This window comes from Alosa pseudoharengus, unplaced genomic scaffold (assembly GCF_046254945.1).
Source record: "Alosa pseudoharengus isolate Yale_2024_CS ecotype anadromous, Long Island Sound unplaced genomic scaffold, YU_APseudo_1.1 YU_APseudo_1.1_scf_6, whole genome shotgun sequence".
Classification (NCBI taxonomy): Eukaryota; Metazoa; Chordata; class Actinopteri; order Clupeiformes; family Clupeidae; genus Alosa; species Alosa pseudoharengus.
This window is the reverse complement of record NW_027468848.1, coordinates 18,075,225-18,096,518: the sequence shown is the minus strand read 5'-3', so window position 1 is coordinate 18,096,518 and position 21,294 is coordinate 18,075,225. Positions and strand designations below refer to the sequence as shown.

Genomic DNA, 21,294 nt, shown 5'->3' with positions numbered 1-21,294 from the left:
GATCTTCTGAGATCTACGTCTCTCTCATACGGTCTCTCTCTCTCTCACACTCACACACACACACACACACACACACACACACACACACACACACACACACACACACACACACACACACACACACACACACACACACACACACACACACACACACACACACACACACACACACACACACACACACACACACACACACACACACACAAATAAACAGATTTCTATGCAATAATATCTGTAGAAGCTTTATTCTTGTGCCATGCCTCTTCACACAGAGTAGAGACAGGGTGTGCTTTACTTAAAGAGTTTGTCATATTGATGATGAATGGAGATTACAATTATTGCAATTCATCAATAACAGAGACAATTTGCTCCTGCTGTTAATGTCTAACAAGTCCAGATCTGTTGGAGTAATTGGTTTATTTCAATAGTGGCTCTAATGATTACCTCGCACAATTATACAAATATGCATATACTTGACATTGAAGAAAAGACACAAGAACGACAAAATGACAGTACTGCACAGCTAAAACAAAAAGGGCTCAGTTCATTCTTGATTCTAGTTCACCCCAGGTGAACACATTCTTTGTCATGACCAGGAGAATTAACATAAGAGTGTTTCAATTATTATGTCAATTGCAATTAGTGAAATTATTACCATCATGGCTGATAGACTGTCCTGGAGGGTTGATGCATAACATTGTGGCATTTTGTGTGTGTGTGGGGTATCTAATTTTATGGTTCCTAATCATGGAGATTCAGTGTTGTTGCATGATCTTCTTGTATAAACATGTAAGCCCTGGGAGACAAGTACATTCTATTTTACACCATGTGACTCGACACTCAAACATGGCAGGCGGGATGCATAAACAGACAACTGCATAGCTCCAGTGTAACACAGTGCACAGTCAGTACTCCAGACTCTCACACACTGCATTCAGCACACTTTAACACCCACAAACAACCAGGCACACCAACAAGATATTGGGATATCTGGACAGCACAAACTGGCAAAGTCAGAGAAATAAAAAGATGAAAAATATATTTATATATAAAAATGATAAAAACACAGTCGATTCTGTAGTTTTGTTGATTTCCTCTAAGCAGTAATGACACATATTTTATAGATATGTAAACTTGGCACTACATCTAACATCTTACACTTAACGAATGCTAGGAGGCTAATGCTAACTAATGGACTAATGAAACGTTCTCAGGGATATACTCAGGGAGAACAGAATGCATCTTCAAGTATCACTGTCACAAATCACACTTACCTAAGTTAGTTTCTTTCAGCAGGAGCATTATTGCAGCCTATTAGGTTTAGTTGCCTTACCATAGTAAGGCCTATACAGGCCTATACAATTTCATACCCTGAGGCATCAGTGATTCAGTGGTCCTGCATAAGCAACACTAGCCTGGTCGTTACCATCCTATGTAGGCGGTAAGGACCAGGCTAAAGCAACACAGCACCTGGCAAGCAAACTTTACACCATATACACAATCAGTACACCGTGCTACACGTATGTGTGTGTTTTAATGTTATGGGGTGACAAATAATAAAAAATCAATCTATAGAATGGACAGTGGAATCTACACTATATGTTGTATTTCCCCTGGTGATTTATCGTAGCCTGAAAGTCATGAGAAGATAATGTGTGTCCGGGACCTGCACCGTACGCTGGCGACCCGGGTTCGATTCCCGCCCCGTGGTCCTTTCCGGATCCCACCCCGACTCTCTCTCCCACTCACTTCCTGTCATTTTCCACTGTCGTATCAAATTAAAGGCATAAAAAGCCCCCCCCAAAAAAATAAATAAATAAAAGAGAAAAAAAAGATAATGTGTGTCCTTTTGATAACAGTGAACTACCCACTGTGACACAAGGATCTGGATATACTGAAGTATACATCATGCTTTGTAGTCCTGTAGTTACATTGCAGAAGGGCTTTGTTGCTTTTAAGAGCAAACTCTACGAGTCTCCTAGCACCTTCATGGTCCGCTTGACAGATAGCGTTACCTTAGGTTATATTGCACGGCTTTAATATTTCATTAGATGTTGGTAAACAAGCCAACCTACCGCTCATGCAGCTTATCTGCTCTAACTGTGAGATGAAGCACTACTGCGAGGTAGTAGGAGGTCATAGGTAAGCATTGCCTTGAGTTTGTCAGGTCGTGTCCAACAGCGCAGATGCAAATCGACTGATTGATTTTGGTTCTTTTTTCCTTTTCTCAGAAACGTACTTCCTGAGGTGCTTCTGTGGCTAAATGCTGGTTAACTGCAATTGCGGAATACTGTGTTTTCAGAAGGCTGTGCTGGCTGTTTTTGTTTTGAAACGCAAGCCCCTTCAAAACACACAAAGCACGTACAACCAACCACATACACCTCCATGAGCACACACACACACACACACTCGAAATCAAGCATACACACACAACCAAGCATATATATATATATATATATATATATATATATACACACACACACACACACACACACACACACACACACACACACACACACACACACACACACACACACACACACACACACACACACACACACCAAGTACAGTTGTGTCTTTTTCACTTGTCAGTGTGGCTGGTGGTGTTCATTTGCTCCTTGAGAGGTCCGGTGAGCGTGGCCTTCCACACATGAAGGGCCGAGATGGCGGACAGTGTGAAGAAGAGCAGGTAGGCGATAGCGAACCCCACCGAGTCCACCAACCCTCCGGCGAGCGCACTGAAGCTCAACTTCCCCAGCACCTCTAGCGTGGCCAGGAAACTGTAATGGGTGGCCTACAGGGAGGGAGCATGGGATATACAGGGGAGGAAGAGGAGGAAGAGGAGGAGAAGGGAAAAGGAAGAGGTCGAAAAAAGGACAGGACTTTATTCCACATGTTTATTTCAGCCAAGCAAGACGAGACAACAGGTTATGATTTTTACAGTTGAAATATTGTCAATATTAAATGTTAAATCTACTGCCTGCCAAGGCAAGGGTACTGACCCTTTTGACTGAATATACTAATGGTAACTAACAAAACTTGTTTACACTGAGGCAGAATGCTGAGTGTAAGTCTGAGGCAGTCTTTTGCTCACTACTGAAAAGAGCAACTATCCTTCACACCTTAAAACCAGGACCTGACTGTCTCGGCGGGGGTGGGGGGGGTGGGTGGGGTGTGGCTAATTCTGAAAATCTCCAGCCATTTTGAATGGACCCCGGGTCACGCTGACACGTTAGTCACTGTTAGTCACTGCCACTCAGCGCCAGTAATGGGTTAATGGTGGCCCAGAGAGGCCCGCGGCCGATGAGGAGAACGAGCCCAGATAAAGGGGACACATTTACGGCCCGGGCCTGGAGGCCTCCCTCAGCGCGCCATTTCGATAACGCTGAAAACGCATTGGTTTTTAAAGTGGACATAGAGAGTGGAGCATTTCCCAGGGTGTCCAGATTACAGCGAAATACCAGGAATCCACGATTTTCATCTGCGCCCTCTGTATTGTGGAGGGTAGGGAAGCATACTAAAAGGGTCCGTAATGCGATACATTTTCCAAAATAGTTGCGTTAAGAACAAGACTCCTGGTAGTGGGTAGTGGCCCATTAGAATTTTGCCCCCCCCCCCCCCCCCTCTCTCTCCGTGCTATAGTGCATTGTTAGCTGGGCACTTTGTGGGATCTTTTTGGATGAATAGGCAGCGAGGCCCTTTTATTCCCCCCCCTCACCACCAGCCCCCAGCCTATCCCCCAAATGTGCCGCTTACACCATGTTTTACAGTGGGCAGGCTGTACGAGGAGGGTTCCTGAGACATTAACCCACCACCTTGTGTTCTTATGGCGAGGAGCAAGGGTGCAGGGAGGGAGGGGGGATTGGGAACTCAATCTGGGTCTACGGCGAGCATGTGACTGGAGTTAAGTGAAGTACTTTTATTCCAGCAAACTTGTTTAATGTATACTGTTTCTCTCTCCTGGGCCCTTACCAAACACTCAGGGTATCGGTTTCACTGTCATTCGATATGACCTTAAAAACACGTACACACACACACACACACACACACACACACACACACACACACACACACACACACACACACACAGACCAAGCTTGCAGCAGCACTATGTATGTCATTTAAAAAAAAGGAGACCCTAGGGTTCTCGTCGTCATCTCTTTGCTAATAGTTATTATGATTATTCCTCTGTCGTTTCGGATTTTTAAAAATAGCGTGGACACCAAGGAGCTGGCTGTATCCTCAGAGTGTGTGTTTTTTTTTATTTTAAGTGATAATAATTCATCACCTTTATAGCTGATTGAGTGATGTTGAGAAACGACGAATGAACACCTCCAGGCAGCGATGCCCCAATTAAAATGGGACAAAAGAAGTTGTCAAAGACGAGCAACAACAAAAAAAAAAAGAAAGGAGAGGGAGAAAAAGAGTGAAAGAATGACAGGAAGGGAGAGAGAAATAGAGAAGAGTGAAAGAAGGTACGAAAGATTGAGAGAATGGAGAGACTGAATTGTGTGGTTGAGAGAGAGAGAGAGCAAGAGAGAAAGGAAGAGAAAGAAAGTGAGGGAAAGAAAGAGGGAAGAGAGGGTGGGTGTCAAAGAGAGAACTGAAGTTCACTTGATCAGGTCAACAAAGTCACAGCTGACTGATGCTATGCAGTCCTATCAACCTGTGTGTTCTACCTGGGAGCAAAGGATGTGATGTAATCCCATAGAGTAGACAGATAGAGGGGTGGGGGCCCTGCAGGGCCAGCTGATTAATGCTCTACCTTTCTTAAGGTGGGGAGTGTCTATTTCAAAGCATTACATAATGCCATAGCAGGTTTGGATTTGCATTTTCCACCTTTTCTAAGGCTGCACATAAACAAAGCACCACATCTCTTCACGTGCGTCTTGACTTGATGCCAGTGGAACTGACATGAGCTGGATGGGTCTGTATTACTGTTCAGTTATTGTACATGAGTTGTACAAGGTGTCATTGCAAGGCTGCATTGATTGAGGGAATAGAAGAAAGAGAGAGGAGGAAAGAAAGAAAGAGAGTGGTAGAAAGAGAGTATTGACTTTCAGTTGATGACTGAGTTGACACCACAGGATAAGGAGGAGGTGGTGGTGAGGAAACGCACTTTGCTTTGCCTTTCTTAAAGCGATGGTTCGGAGTAATTTCACCCTAGGGTCCCTTGCACCATGACCCCGAGCCAAACACCCTCCCAGAACCTTTTTTCCCTTGGTCGAACCCTGGTCGAGTAGCGCTGTCAGAAACTAATGACGTTCTGCAGTCGTGATGGAACCAACTTTTATCTCGTAAATTGCCCCACTAATAATGACCTGAATGGTACGAAACTTCTGCAGTAGTACAACTATGACCTTTAGTCCAATAACGAGGCATTAGAAAGTTTGTAAGTGCACCAAGAGTTTATTTAAATAAGACTTGCCTGAAAGCCCTGGCAGGAAGCATGCATAAGGATGTAGATCCAGGAATGCACTAATATTTTGTTCGTAGTCCAGTTTGCAACAATTATTAGTTAACACTAAGTTGTAAACACTTCGGAAAAAATATTTAAAACTGGATATACCGAAATGGTATATCCAGTTTTAAATATTTTTTTCCGAAGTGTTTACAACCAGGACTAATTAAAGTCCAATGTCCTTTTTTTCCGAATTTCCTCAGAATTTGGAAAACAAAAACAGACAACAGACAATGCTGCCGACGATGACTTCTTCGGGTTATATAACAAGCAACATAAACCAGAGAGTATCATTTGATTTAACCAATAAGGGGATTTGTTTGTTACTGCTAATTCAAAAAATGTTTCCTCAGAGTTCTCCTTCATTACATATTCAATGTTAAAAAATCTCAACCTCAAGAGTGGTTTACTGTGGGGGTTTTTTTTTTTCAAAATTTTTGGGCGGTAACCAGGTACGCTATGCGGTTGGAGGTGCTGATTCGGAAAAAAATATTTAAAACTGGATATACCAAAAAATGTTGATTTTGAGTTTTTTGGTATATCCAGTTTTAAATATTTTTTTCCGAAGTGTTTACAACTTAGTGTTAACTAATAATTGTTGCAAACTGGACTACGAACAAAATATTAGTGCATTCCTGGATCTACATCCTTATGCATGCTTCCTGCCAGGGCTTTCAGGCAAGTCTTATTTAAATAAACTCCTGGTGCACTTACAAACTTTCTAATGCCTCGTTATTGGACTAAAGGTCATAGTTGTACTACTGCAGAAGTTTCGTACCATTCAGGTCATTATTAGTGGGGCAATTTACGAGATAAAAGTTGGTTCCATCACGACTGCAGAACGTCATTAGTTTCTGACAGCGCTACTCGAGAAATTCCCAATTCAGTTACATATTACATAACATTAACATTACACCACCTGTGCCTGTGAAGGCTCAGATTCACATGATTCACATGGAAACAACACTCCAGCACACCTCATCACTTACCTGCTACCTCTGAAATCTGCTCTACACCAGATGAATAACAGTGTGTAGTAAATGTCTTATTTTAAAGATATAGAGTAAGAGTGTGTGTTTCTATGTGTGGACATAAGTATGATTGTATGTGTATGCGTATGTTTGTTTATGTATGTGTGTGTGTGTGTGCGTGCATGTGCGTATGCTTTGTCAGCAGTAACTGCTGCTGCGTACTTGGATGCGTACCTGCAATGCATCATGTGTGTATCTCTACAAGTGTGTGTGTGTGTGTGTGTGTGTGTGTTGCTGGGTACCTGGATGCTCTCCTCGGCGCGCTGAGTGCAGTGCATCATGACAGTGAAGGTGAGGGTGGTGATTAGGCCCCCCAGGAAATGCTGTGCGCTCATACTCAACACCGACATGCCTGCAGCGACAGCCACCACAACCCGCCACCAGTCAGTATACTGTACAACAACATCATCAGCATACACAACACACAGATGGCTACACAGTTACACTTCCTGTGAAAACAAAACCCTCACAGCATGGAAATAAAAAAAAGACCCAGACAAGCCCCTGACCTCAGATGTGATCTTTTTTAAAACGATGTATCTGGTTTTTAAAAAAGATAGAGCTTTTCCGCCTGCATTCACAGCTGGTTAGCAGCAGACAGTCATGCTGTGAAATAATGAGCAGCCTCTCTCGAGCGCTAAGCACTTCTGAGCCACCGGAGCGTTAGCATCGACGTGAGCGCTCAGCCGAATCCTGCTCCTGACCTGAGGTGAGGTCTTCTGGCAGCCAGGTCAGTCTGCACCAGCTCTGGCTAAGAACGCAAAAGATAGAGATAGAGAGAGAGAGAGAGAGAGAGAGAGAGAGAGAGAGAGAGAGAGAGAGAGAGAGAGGGGCATGTGGGCACGGTGGATCAGCCAAGCTGGGCCTTTGGCTAGGGTTAGGGGGCAGGAACTTTGCCATCAATGACCAACAGACCCCCACCACCCACCCTCCCACCCCATTTGAAATGAGGGGGCCAAGAGCTCATTGCTTTAGTTGCCCTGTTCTGTATGTCACTGCGTCAGCCCCCTGAACACCAACCCAACCCCACCACATGCCAGAGATGACGCGGTGCGCCTTCCGCATCAAGCAGTGCTGAATAATTCACTGGAAATTTTTAGTTCTGCCTAACAAGACTTCTCCATTACTTATCCAAGAACCACAGACAGCGCAAACGTCTCCCCACTGCTGAGGGTGGTGTCTCATGCAATATTGAACCATTTCGGCAGAACCTCGCTTCTTTATGGGGAGGATAGAAGTGTGGTGCAACCAGGGGGTTTAGGGGGGTTGGCCATACACCCACATACACACACCCCCACACACACACACACACACAAAAAAAAGCACCATGACAGAAAACAATGATCAGCCTCGGTGGATGAAAGATACAAAAAAAGAAGAAAAGTACAGTAGCTAAAATTGCATGAGTTCCTCCCGATTTCCATCCCTTTATATCCATCAAATAAACATCTCAGGAGCGGGGCGACGGGAGAGCCGAGGCAGCTGGAGCTGCGCGCTTTATCAAACAGCATCCCGACGGTGAGAATAACACACTGGGGCCAGACCACCAGCAAATCACACGTGTCTGCGCCATCCAACCGAACTGTCGACGACTACGCAAGACGGCGCTTGAATACGGCAGCCTCTTCCGCAGATACGTGGACACCTAGCACCCTCGTGTGCAGCCACTGAGGATACTGGTGAAAGATACGGATGAACTATCTTACCACTGACAGGCAGAGGAAAAGGGTGAACCTTTAAACATACAAGTCACTAACGTCTGAGAAATCTCAGTTTACAGTCCCTTCCATTTACATACAGTATGCCTCTGCTTATGTGCTGCACACGAGGAAACATACAACTACTGCATCAGAGACTGACAGAATAGTGATCCATATTTCGTTATCTGGTAAAAGACTAGGCAAATATTTCATGTGATTAGTATGGTTACAAGAACGAAAGGATGAGAAGACTAAAAGAAGAAGATCTAAAAGAAAAACAGCTTGAAACTCTGTGTGTGTGTGTGTGTGTGTGTGTGTGTGTGTGTTACATGTCGCTTACCTTTCATAAGTGGCGATGGCTCCAATATGGTCAGCAGGGAGCTCTGGAAGACCATGCCCACTGTCCTCATCACAAACACGCGCCTCATTAGCAGCCCGATGCTACAAAGGGCAGAATACAACGGCAACATCAGCTCACACCCCACACCCAATAACACCAAACAACACCAAACAACACCAAATAACACCAAACAATCATTTGCATATGACCTTTTGTCCATACACTGAAGATATGTTAGGGTTTTGTAGTATGTTGATCCATGTAGACCATAAGGACCTCATGTAGTATTGTCAAGACTACAAGCAGAGCCTTATTTTCATCAAGGCTACTTGTCATCAAGGCTGAGTGCTTGTGTTATGTTGTGTTATGTTGCGACTGAGCATTTGCTGACATGAGATGAGAACCTCAATTGGATAATTGATGTGTAAGAAAGCTCAAATGAAAGCAACAAAATTGTTTTACTAGTTGTATGTGCAATCACATATAACTTCTGTGATACTGAGGATAGAGAAATATAGTGAGTCTCTCTCCTGCATTATTTCTACTCGTGTTTTCCTACACTACTATTGGCTATCTAACACTAATGGACACTCATAAACAAACACAGAGTGGACCTAAACGGCACAGCTCATTCTCTCTCCTCTCTAGACACGCTAATTGATCGCCCGTTAGCGGTTTAAAAGAGCATCCTGGTGTGCCCGGTTCACGGGGTAATCAATAACCTGACAAGATCCCCAGTGACGGGCCTGATTAGACTGAGGCTAATTAGCGTCCATCAGACGTCTCACTCTTGGCCAGTCGGCCGGTCGTTCGGAGCCATTATCTCCCAATCACCCGCGGATTAGGCCGCTGCCAATCAGAGTACCCCGAGCGGCCCGTCAATCACAGCGCGAGGGGCTGGAGGGAGAGAGAGAGAGAAGAAAGAGAGAGGAGGGGCAGGCGAACAACCGCCTCAGGCGCCGAGGCGAGCTGTGTCACTGAAATTCAGATTCCCCCATGAACCCTCCACTAAATTGCACTAATTGATAACGTGGGAGCGGTTTTAACAACTTCCGATGTGGTTGGACAGTGACTGTGTGTGTGTGTGTGTGTGTGTGTGTGTGTGTGTTAGCTGTGCGTGCTAGCTATGTGTGTGTGGTGTGTCTGGGCGCCTGTAAGGTCTTGAGCTGTGGTGATGTGAGAGATGGAGGGATCCTCGGAGGAGTCGCCTCGGCTGGACTGCCCACAGCCACCTCCAGTCTGGCGCAGTGGTCGAGGCAGACCGAGTCTCTCTCTGCCTGACTGGCCTAAAGAACACAACCGGCCAGAGACACAGGGCACACAGACGGGATAGTGAGAGAAAGAGAGAAAGAGAGAGATACAGAAAGACAGATAGAGAAAGAGAAAGAAAGGGAAGTCATGAATAATGCAAAAAATGGGTACTGGGTAGGAAGGGGAAGGAAAGAAAAGAAAATTCTATCAAATGATGCTTCCGTCTCCATTCTGACCTTTATGTTGGTGTAGATGGGCGAGGGATCCATCAGAATGGCCAGTACTGGCAGTCTGCTCGGCCGCACGAGAGAAAGCCAATCTGCCGTCATTCTCATGCAAACGAACTAACTCTATTTTCCCCCTAGATCTCTCTTTTTTTCTGTTCCTTCTTTCCCTCTCAATGACACTCTTTCATATTTCCCCTCCCTTTCAAACGGCAATGCAGAGAGAGTGAGCAAGACAGAGATAAAGGGAGAGAGAGTGAGTGAGAGAGTGAGAGAGAGAGAGAGGGAGGGAGAGCGAGAGAGAGGGAGGGAGAGAGAGAGAGAGATAGAGAGAGAGGGAGCTGAAAATGAGTTTAGAAACGGGCGAATCTTGCCGGCTCTGCCCCCAAGATAAGATTTACGCTCTCAGATTGCAGATGCAGATCTGTGTAAGGGGGTCAGTTTTTGGCCACTCGAGCGTTGCAGATGGGATCGGGATAAGTGTCCAAATTAGCTTTTAGCGGCCCTGCGCGGACAACGGGGGGAAACCCTATCTGTGGGAAGCCAAGGCCCAGGCTGGAGCGGTCCGGGGCCTCAATGCGTACAGTGTCGGCCGCCCCGCGTGTGAAACTCAGCATTCCTTCTGCTAGTCAGAGCAGCTTTTTCTCAGAGAGAGAGAGAGAGAGAGAGAAAGAGAGAGACAGAGAGAAGGGCGAGGGAGTGAGGGAGAGAGAGAAAAAGAAGTAAAAGGAACAGGAAAAAGTGCACACCTCCTCCTTCATCATCACTTTGCCCACAGAAAGTGACTAACGTTTGAAGGGTTTGGTTACACAGTGACAAAACGCCAGTTCTAGTTGGGAAACGGTGCTGATGAGAGCCTACGGTGAACAGTGGGTTTCAGAGCTGCTGTGTGCGATAACTAGTGATGGGCAAATTAAGCTTTGGTGAACCACTAAACCACAGCAGTGTGAAGCTAGCAACACTAATGAAAAAATGCAATATGGCTGCCACATGTAGATTTTTCAACATAAAAGTCCTTACCCAAACCAGTATATGTAACCAAAAATATTGGTTTGCTAAGGACTTTTATGTTGAAAAATGTTTGTATGGCGGCCATCTTTTTGCTTTTCAGCTAGTGTCGCTAGGTTCACACTGCTGTGGTTCAGTGGTTCAGTGGTTCACCAAAGCTTCATTTGCCCATCACTAGCGATAACGACTGTTGTTCTCTCCAGAGGAGCAGCGTAAAAAAGGTTATTTATAGATTGCATTACATCAGTCGTGCTCAGAGCTGAAACGATAACATGATCGTGGACAGGTGTGCGGTCTTATGCAACATGTGCAGTGCACAACCTATTTGCACTCGGACAAAGTCCTGGGATACAGAAGATGTGTAGTCCAACCAGTGGTGAAAAGTAACAAAGTAGATGTAATTCTCTCCTGCTTAAGTAACTAATTAATGTATCTGTACTTTACCGAAGTCTTTCTATTTGGTTAGACTTTATACTTTGACTCCATTACATTTCCCCCATGACTGATAAAGAAACCTAGGAACACCTTGTTGCGCCATGTGCTCAACGTTTGATAACAAAAACCATCCCAATGTGGACTGGACATCCTACTAAATTTGAATAAGCTTTTGACGAGTGACGATGCGCTTTTGTCTGTCATGATAGGGCCCAAAAATTAACTTCTAAGTGACAAACAAAAAAAGATGTAGAAATGATGGATTACAAAAGAAAGGGGGTAAATATGAATACAGTGTTTTCTAATGTGTATCATACATCCAGATTCACATCACACATCCGACTACAATTGAAATGTAAATGAAATGGGCAACATAAAACCATCTCTCACACATAAGTTACTGGTAGTAATTCCTACCTGCACATCAATCTCCTCAAAAGCGTAACTTCAATACATGTACACATGCACAAAAAACTAGATGTACTGTACATCCATGCTGCGAAAAATAAACCATATTAATGAATTTGTCTCCATCTTCTACTCCATCCCCCACTCTTGAAACTTTTGTGTCTGCTTGTTTGGAATGTCTGTTTGCGGCTGCACACAAAGTAGCCTACTGGCGCTGCAAAGGTGAATAGATTTGTAGCACTTGCCAAAAAATGTGTAGCATTGTTATAAAACCTTTAAAATCTCTAAACAATCACAAGTAGGGCAGTTCATCACAGTCCATCCATTGCAACTGGACTGATGAAAAGTACACCTGTAGTAGTGATGGGCAAATTAAGCTTTGGTGAACCACTGAACCACAGCAGTGTGAACCTAGCGACACTAGCTGAAAAGCAAAAAGATGGCCGCCATACATACATTTTTCAACATAAAAGTCCTTAGCAAACCAATATTTTTGGTTACATATACTGGTTTGGGTAAGGACTTTTATGTTGAAAAATCTACATGTGGCAGCCATATTGCATTTTTTCATTAGTGTTGCTAGCTTCACACTGCTGTGATTTAGTGGTTCACCAAAGCGTCATTTGCCCATCTGTAACCTGTAGGCTACATTTTATTTGGGAAAGCAGCAGCATAATGTATTTATTTATTTATTATTAAACAAAACAATCCCTGTCAGTTCCAATGCTAGGCCTATTACACAACATAAATTGTCACTAGGCTATGCTGGCGACCCAAATAAAATCTCCTTTGGGAACCAATAGCTTACAGTATCAAGCGGACTTAAGCTGCCACGGCTGAAAAGTTAATAGTTTTGCATATCAGTATATTTCACGCAGCTGTGTAAATCACGGAAAGCGCAATTGAAGTGGACACTTCTAAATGGAACCCAATCCACTGTACAGTAGCTCAAGGTCTGTGGCTAAAGCAGCCATAATGAAAGCGTTATCGTTGTTTGGATACTTTACACACACACGTTTTTAATCGCAAAGACAACAACTAACAAGCTGGAATCAAAGCACATCGACTCCCCTCTCACACCCTTAACACGCACTTCGAACAAACAAAAAGCGTCTCAGTCTCACGGTATAGCCATAGGCAATAGATTTATCCATAGCCATGGATAAATCTCTCAACATGCGCTCTAAAACATTTGGTAAATGTAGATCATCACGGGTGCGTTAAAAAATCTACATGGCGAGTTGACACAAATTATTCACTTTGACGAATTTATGTAGTTTCAGTCCTAGTTACTTTACTTTGAGCCATGCTCTTCCTTACTTGAATCACCTTTGAAAATAAAGGGTTGAAGTAGCCTATATGGGTGTTTGGGAATGAACGTTGACTCAGATGCTTTTTGAGACTTTGAGCAGAAATGTCCCAGCCCGGTGTTTAGGGTGCATCGTAGACAGGTTATCTTTCAGGAAGCCTATATATTTTCCATTAGAAAACCATCACGTAGCGAACGTGTTGTGGCTAACTCACTTAGCTCCTGTTAGTAGCCTAGGTTATGGTCATAAGCAAATGAGGTGACATTCGAAAGATACAATTAGTGCTGTTATCAATTTGCTTGGTAGCCTATAACCGCATTTATTGTTTTCTACAAATACATCAATAATCAAATTGGCCTCCATCACTCAACCAATGCTAACGGTAGTCTAACATTATTTTACCTACGTCCTAGGATATAACTTGTATAAGATTAACGTAGCCTACCTGCAGTACAAACCAAGCATGTCCGATAAACATTCTCAGATTTATTTCGGCTTCAAGAAGAAATGGGAATTACATGTGGAAATCGTCCTATCCTTATTAGACTTTCTCTGCAAAACTACAGTCCTTGTAGGAAGCCTCCATTGTTTTTCCAACCCACTTTTAACTTCCAACAAAATTACGTCTCACTGCAACGATGCGCCATCTAGTGGAGTCACTAAATGTACACATAAGCTACATTTTTTTAGACCCCCCCATGGATGAAATTCTACGAAACTTGGCATACCCCCAGAGAATGCCAGGTCAATCATACAAATAAAATTTGGTGCAGTTCTGAACATCTTAACTGGAGATAAGGGCGATTAAAGCAGAATGATATTGCATTTTCATTTTTTACCGGGGGGGGGGGGGAAATCACAAATGAGTGATTATGGGCCAGGTTAATGTGGGGAAAAAAAAAACTTTGACAATCCCTATATGACCGCTTCGCTAGCGGCGGTCATAATGAGACCCCCCCCCCCCCCGTTTGTAATATGAAAACCAGCAAAACAAGAAAAAAAAAGTCCAGTGCCAGTGGATAGTATTGAGATGACGTTATAGTGTAAGTTCCTGCGCTCTCCACCCATTCTGGTGGTTTTCTGAGGGGGGAACAGCGGGGCCTCTCCCGTCCGTCCCTCCAGGCTCTCGGGCCCCCTGGCGCTCTCCGACTGCCCAGAAAATGAGTGCCACAGCCCTCCATCACCTCACACCTCACCTGGAGAGAGTGGCAGAACTTGCACAGGGCTGTGTTTACTTCCATTACTCCAACCAACCCCAGGGGAGGGGAGGGGGCAGCAAGGTGAGGAGAGTTGAGGTGGGGGGTGTGTGTGTGTGGGGGGGGGGGGGTGAGTGAGGGACGGCAGTGAGAAAATTCAGAGGAGAGGAGGGGTGTTTGGAGGAGGACACGAGGCCAAGAGAAGAGAGAGTAAGTGTGTGTATACAGTATATATACATGGTGTGTGTGTGTGTGTGTGTGTTTATGGATAGGAGAAAGAGGGAAAGAAAGGGATAGTGAGCAACCAGCAGAAGTCTGAAATGAGGAGAGATGTGATGTGCCCCGTCCTTCACCTAAACAAAACTTCCCCAAAGGCCTATAGGGCTATGTGCACCGAGAGAGTGAGTGAGAATGTACGTGTCTGCCTACATATGTGTGTGTGTGTGTGTGTGTGTGTGTGTGTGAGGGAGACCAAAAGTGAAAAACAAGCTTCTCCAAAGTGACCCTCCCTATCCGTTGGTGAGTGTAAAGAGGTAGATACTAAATGTAAAGAGGTAGAGCTAAATGTCTATTCCCATCACTATCTGACAGCACCTTAAGGAATTACCTGGTACTCTAATACCATTAAGTATCTTGGCTACCTGTGCAATGAGTTTCCCTATCTGAGAGGTTACATGAGCTGCATTACCACATATGTGAACCACTCGACAGTACCAAAGGAAGCAGTGCTCTTGAGGGCTGTTATCTGAGATTTATTACCACCTGAAATATGTGTGCTACGCTACCTGCGGAAGCAGCACATGGTGAGGGCAGTTATCTGTGCTGTGATGCATATGTGCGCTACCCAAGTACAGTAGACAGTGCTCCTCAGGGCTGTTACCTGGGCTGAGATGCATTAGCACCTAAGATATGTACGTCATTGTTTATTTGTTTGTTTGTTTATTTGCCTAGAGGCTTGTACAGAGTTCCACGTCTATTGCCAAGTCATGTTAACATATTGACATGCAGGCTAAACATATAAATAATCTGTTTGATCCACAATAAGAAAGCATCAAAAGCAAAATGATTAGGATCAAAGCAAAAAATAGGAAGAAAAAGACATTCTGTCAACAATGGATGTAAAGCAAGAAAAGAAGAATCAAAGAGAGAAAGTTTCAGGTAGACAATAGATGGTTCTTCAACTGTCTTTTAAAAGCAGAGAATGATGATATTGATCTTAGCTGTGGGCTTAATTCACTCCACAGCTTTGGACCTCTGAAGGATATATTGAACTGGTGCCTAGAGGTATGCGTGCGTGGTAGAAGTAGGTTGTTGTTTCTATACCTAGTACGGTATGACTGGGTGTTAGATGTGGAAATAAATATGTTCTGGAGTGTGACTGGAAGATCTAAATTTCTGTAGAGGAACTTATGGACGAATAAGCATGTTTGATATGGATTCACTTTATCAATGGGGAGTAAGTTGTATCGCTTAAAGAGTGGCAGTGTTGGTGTGTATCTATTTGAGTGAGAAATTAGCCTAAGAAATTTCTTCTGTATGGTTCGTAGTTTATTGAGGTAGGTGGGATAAGTAGCTGCCCAAACAATATTGCAATAATTAATAAATGGGAACAGAAAACTATAGTACAACGTGAGATAAGCTGAGGAGTGAATTAAGGGCCAAATCTTCCTCAATATGCCCAGCTTGCAGATCTTTTGGACACTAGGTCAATATGATTGGACCAATTTAAACCACTGTCGATTATGACCCCTAAGAATTTGGTTTGCTGAACAAGTTCGATTTCTGCATTGTTGATATAAATTTTAGCTTGCTCTTTGGGATATTGTCTATTTGTGTTACAAAAGATCATAAAGTTGCATTTTTTCGGAAGCCATATTGGTGTTTATATAATATGTCGTTAGCTGATAAATGATTGGAGAGTCTGGAGTAAATGAGCTTTTCCAAGATTTTTGATATACAGGGTAAAATTGATATTGGTCGATAGTTGCTAAATTCCTTGGCATCACCTGATTTGAAAATTGGTATAACTAGCAATTTTCAGATCAGGGGGGATGATCCCAGATTGTAAAGATAAAGCAAGGATGTGAGTGAGAGGTTGGATGATGAAGTCAATGGTTTCTTTAATGAGAATACTTTTAATGCCATCATGTCCATGGGCTGAGTTCTTTAATGCCATTGTAATTTCACGGACTTCCTGTAGGGTTGGGGGATCAAAAGTGTGGAGTGTAGAATACTGACCCTTAATCATAATACACAGATTTATATCAGACCCTTTGATGTTTGATGCCAGTTCAGGGCCAATATTTGCAAAAAATCATTGAAGCCACAGACCAATTTCACAGTGTCCAGGTGTCCGGCCTCACTGATGTTAATGATACCTTAATTGGCAGGGTAAAACGTCTTCCTGTTTCTGTCTTTCCTGTGGACTTTTCTTTTGCTGTCTATGGGACAGTGCTCTTCCACAGGAAGTTGATTTACACAGTGGCCCCATCTTGTGAAATGGGCTAATTAGCAATATCATTTGGGTTGGAGAGAGCACCTTCCTTGGTATTCATCTCCATTGGAGTAGTTGATGGAGAGTTACTGAGATTCATTAAGTGGTTGATAAGGTTCCAAGTTGTTTTAATGTTGTTTGAAGCCTGAATGAATTGTTCTGAATAGAATTTCTTCTTGGTTTTCCTTACTGAAGCTGTAAAATTATTTTTGCATTTTTTATATGCTTCAATATTAATGAGGGATGGGTTTAATATCGATTTCCTATAACGTTTATTTTTCTTTCGTGAAAGCTTCTTTAGCTCAATTGTTATCCATGGTTTCCCCTTAGAATAATTGTTATTGGATTTCTTATTAATCAAGGGAAATGAGATATCAAGGGCAGAGAAATAAGTAGTAGGCTTTTGTTGCATTTTTTAACGTAAGAACCTCATCCCATGATATAGAGCTAATGGCTGACTTGAAAGAATCTAAGTTCTTTCTGGTGAATTTACGGAACTTAATTGGTTCATTGAAAGTTAAGTTAGCCTTAGGCGAGTCATTATGGTGAATAAATTGAAATACTGGAAGATGGTCTGAAACATCACACATCAAAAGGCCTTAAGTGACCACAAAATCAAGAGAATTGAATAAGATATTATCAATAAGAGTAGCAGATGACATTGTAATTCTGGATGGCTTAGTAATAAAAGGAAGAAAATTAAAAGAGTAAAGTGCATTCAGCTGTTAATGTGAGGTCACCTTTAAGCAAATCAATGTTGAAATCTCCAACAAGGGCACATCGTTTACATTCTTTGTTTATTGCATCTAGAGTGGAGTTGAGTGCATCAATAAAGGTAGTGATATCTAAGTCAGGTGGTCTGTAAATACTGCCAATCAAAATGCTTTTACTATTAACTTGCTGACAACATGGGATTTCAACAAATGTCGATTCTGTTAATGTAGTCAAAATTGGAACTAAGATCTTTTCTAGGATTGAAGTTGTGGTTCTTAGAAACATACAGTGAGACACCCCCGCCTCTTCTGCCTTTTCTGATGGAGTGAAATGCATTGTAATCTGAGAGTGGGTATAGATTAAGAATATCATCATTCAGCCATGTCTCCGAAAAAAGCCATGACAGAAAAAGAATGGGTCAAGGTTGACATCAAGGTCTTAACAGCATCATAGTTTCCAGAGGTGGAAAGTAACAAAATACATTTACTCACGTTACTGTATTGAGTAGTTTTTCTGTGTATTTTGTATTTTTTAAGTAGTTTATAAAATCGGTATTTTAAATTTTACTTGATTACATTTTGAGTGAAATATTGTACTTCGCTACATCAAAACTTTACTTGAGTAAAAAAAAAAGTTAAGACTAACGAAAACGGAAAGGGAGAGAAAAAAATCGCGCCCTAAACCACTAGCCTAGTGATAATGATCAGCACGTAGCCTACAACAGGACATGAATCAAGCTGGCGCCATGCAGTCTTTCTGAAAGTGATGGAGACTGGATCACGAAATGCATCAGATTAGCCTAACCTATGAAAGTGTATTTTCGCTATTCCAATCGGTTGTCTCAGTTCATTTTAGCACTAATGATTGCGGAGATATTTAAGCAAACACCATGGGATTTCGTTTTTTGACGTTTGTGCTCACCTTTCTTTGGAAATAAGTTTATTAGCAGTTGTTTCCCCTCATTTTGATGTCTCTCTTTTTCCTGTTTTGGCCTTTGTTTTTAGTAACCTGACTTCGCTTTCTTAAAGCGTTTTCAGACATACGTGTAAGACCGGAGGTTCTGCCGATGTTAAACGGTGGGGCCGTATATCTGAACGACATAACCGGTCATATGGAAGTCCGAATTCACCCGGTGTTTATACTACTCCCCCCCTAGTATTTCCTCCGGACATTATGTAAATGTGCTGTGTCTGAACAAGAAGTAGAACATGCGGTTAAAATCACACGGAAAGCGCTTTCAGATATAACCTCCGGAGTATATGAGGAGGTTTGTCAAACGGAGGTCCTACCCTTCGGATGATTCAGATATGATGCTAAACTGCGGACCTAATACTGACCTTACACGGACGTATGTGTGAACGACATACACGCACATTACAGAATCTCCGTGTGGTTGTCGAGTGAGGGGTGGGGGCTTGTAGAGTTCACAAGATGCTGAGACATGACGCAGATTATATGCGGCCGCTGCCTGTCACAGCTGCTTCTTGTTTACAAAATATAGCCTATCATTATGTAGGCTAAAGAAGAAGAAATCTATTGTGCAAAGGCTAATACTTGAAGTAGGCTAGTCACGTAAGTGGGCACTTGAAATTGACCTAGCCTACAGTATTTGTATGTGTGCTTCAAATAAACACATTTATCTGTTTTCAACGTTATGTACCAGAATTAGCTAGGCTATAGAACCCCAAATCTGGTTTGCTTTGGAGAGAGAGAGCATGCACAAACTTTATGGTAGGCTACCAGCCAATTCAGTAGGCTAACTCAAGACTTCAAGATCATACAACTAAGCAACAAACAAAATACTAACATTAATAACAGTGAAGTTGTTCGTTTTTTCATGGTTTATTTTTTCCAAAAGCATCCTCTCCCCATGTGTAGCATTTACGTAAGGAGCTTGGAACAAAGTTGGGGTTTCTTCGTTTTCATTTTCTCTAGGCATATATGCTCAGCAAATATCAGCGAGCTCAGCAGGTCATGAAGGCTATCAATGAACAGAAAACTGTGTTGGCTAACAATTTATTAAATACTCCTGTTATTGTCGTCAACGACGTCGCTATAGGCTACTGCCTTTTCAGCGCCTTCTGCTTATGATGATTCAGTCTTCTGAATTCGTTTCTCCTTGCCATGCAGTTGTAGCCTAACGTGTCTCTAACGTTCCTTTCAGGTGTTCTATCAAAATGTTGTATGCCCTCATGGACAGTAGCTCCGTGATGTCTGCATCTTTCCAGGTTGGAGATTTTCTGGACAGCACTATGCCACTCCATCATAACACTGGCATTTAAGTCAGATCTAACCACATGGACGCACGAAAGAAACGTCACCACTCTCACTAGAAGCGCTTTCAGACATACGTGTAAGACCAGAGGTTCTGCCAATGTTAAACAGTGGGGCCGTATATCTGAACGACATAACCGGTCATACGCAAGGCTTCACGACACCAATCTTGCTCCAGCGGCGAGATCACAACACATGATTGGCACGATGTCTTCACAACACACCATATGATTGGCTCAATGTATTCACATCACACCACATGATTGGCTCAATGTATTCACATGTTGACGTTTTGCCGAGGAAGGGGTGGGATATGTGTAGACAACGGCCATATTGGCGTGACAAACTAGTCCCATGCATTTCTATGGAGTATTTTTTGAGCGCTGTGTCTCCTCATTAGAAAGTCTCTGGTTATATCTTGCCTGCTTATTAGGCCATGCACAGCCCTGTCAGAACTCCGTGTAGCATGCATAGCCTACTGGCAGTTTTCATAGACCATCACCAACTAGTTCGCACTTTGGATATATCGTTGGATTGTGAAAAGCCCAATTTCGAATAACTACAGTACAACAGATGAGGTAGGATGCATCTTTTGCAATTAGAATTTCGTGTTGGTGAGACCTGTTGCCTATCAGTAGACATGTCATCTCGAGTTCCACGACAGCTTAGCTAGTGCCACCGAAATATGACACTGAAATCCTTTCACTATTGGAGTCGCTCAGATAGAAAACAGCTGTAACGTGGTTAGGACACTTTTGCTGTGGAGTGGAGACGCCATAAGTTAGGTGTGGTTTTGACAATCAGAAAAGCAAAATACTGAAATAGTTTAATGATGTAAAGTCAAGTGGTCTGGTGTGTGTGCGCGCAGTTTTTATTGATGAGTCGGAGTGGCAAGGGCATTATAAAACTCGCTCTTAGGCCTACTCATACACCGCGCTGAAATGGCGTTGCTGTCTAAATTCAAATCATATCATGCTAGGGGAGAAATAAACCATGAAAAAACTTCACTGTTATGTTAGTATTTTGTTTGTTGCTTAAAAACGTTGTATGATGGCCTTGAAGTCTTGAGTTAGCCTACTGAATTGGCTGGTAGCCTACCATAAAGTGTGTGCATGCTCTCTCTCTCCAACGCAAACCAGATTCTGGTACATAACGTTGAAAACAGATAAATGTGTTTATTCGAAGCACACATACAAATACTGTATGTGCGCACTTACGTGACTATCCTACTTCAAGTATTAGCCTACGCACAATAGATTTCTCTTCTTTAGCCTATAATGCATAGGCTACACTTTTTAAACAAAAAGCAGCTGTGACAGGCAGCGGCCGCATATATTCTGCGTCATATCTCGCAGCTTGTGAACTCTACAAGCCCCCACCCCTCACTCGACAACCACACGGAGATTCTGTAATGTGCGTGTATGTCGTTCACACAGGTCAGTATTAGG

General features: G+C 43.0%; 1 protein-coding gene across 1 annotated transcript in view; it reads right to left on the bottom strand.

Annotated features, from left to right (window-relative positions):
• Positions 1–229: 229 nt before the first annotated feature.
• slc33a2 (solute carrier family 33 member 2) overlaps positions 230–21,294 on the bottom strand; it is a 45,625-nt gene continuing 24,560 nt past the window's right edge. The window contains exons 6-8 of the mRNA XM_076270756.1: positions 8,533–8,633; positions 6,735–6,844; positions 230–2,794 (exon numbers count right to left, since the gene is read on the bottom strand). Coding sequence (XP_076126871.1) covers positions 2,582–2,794; positions 6,735–6,844; positions 8,533–8,633 — 424 coding nt within the window. The 3' untranslated portion in view covers positions 230–2,581. The remainder of the gene's footprint in view (positions 2,795–6,734; positions 6,845–8,532; positions 8,634–21,294) is intronic.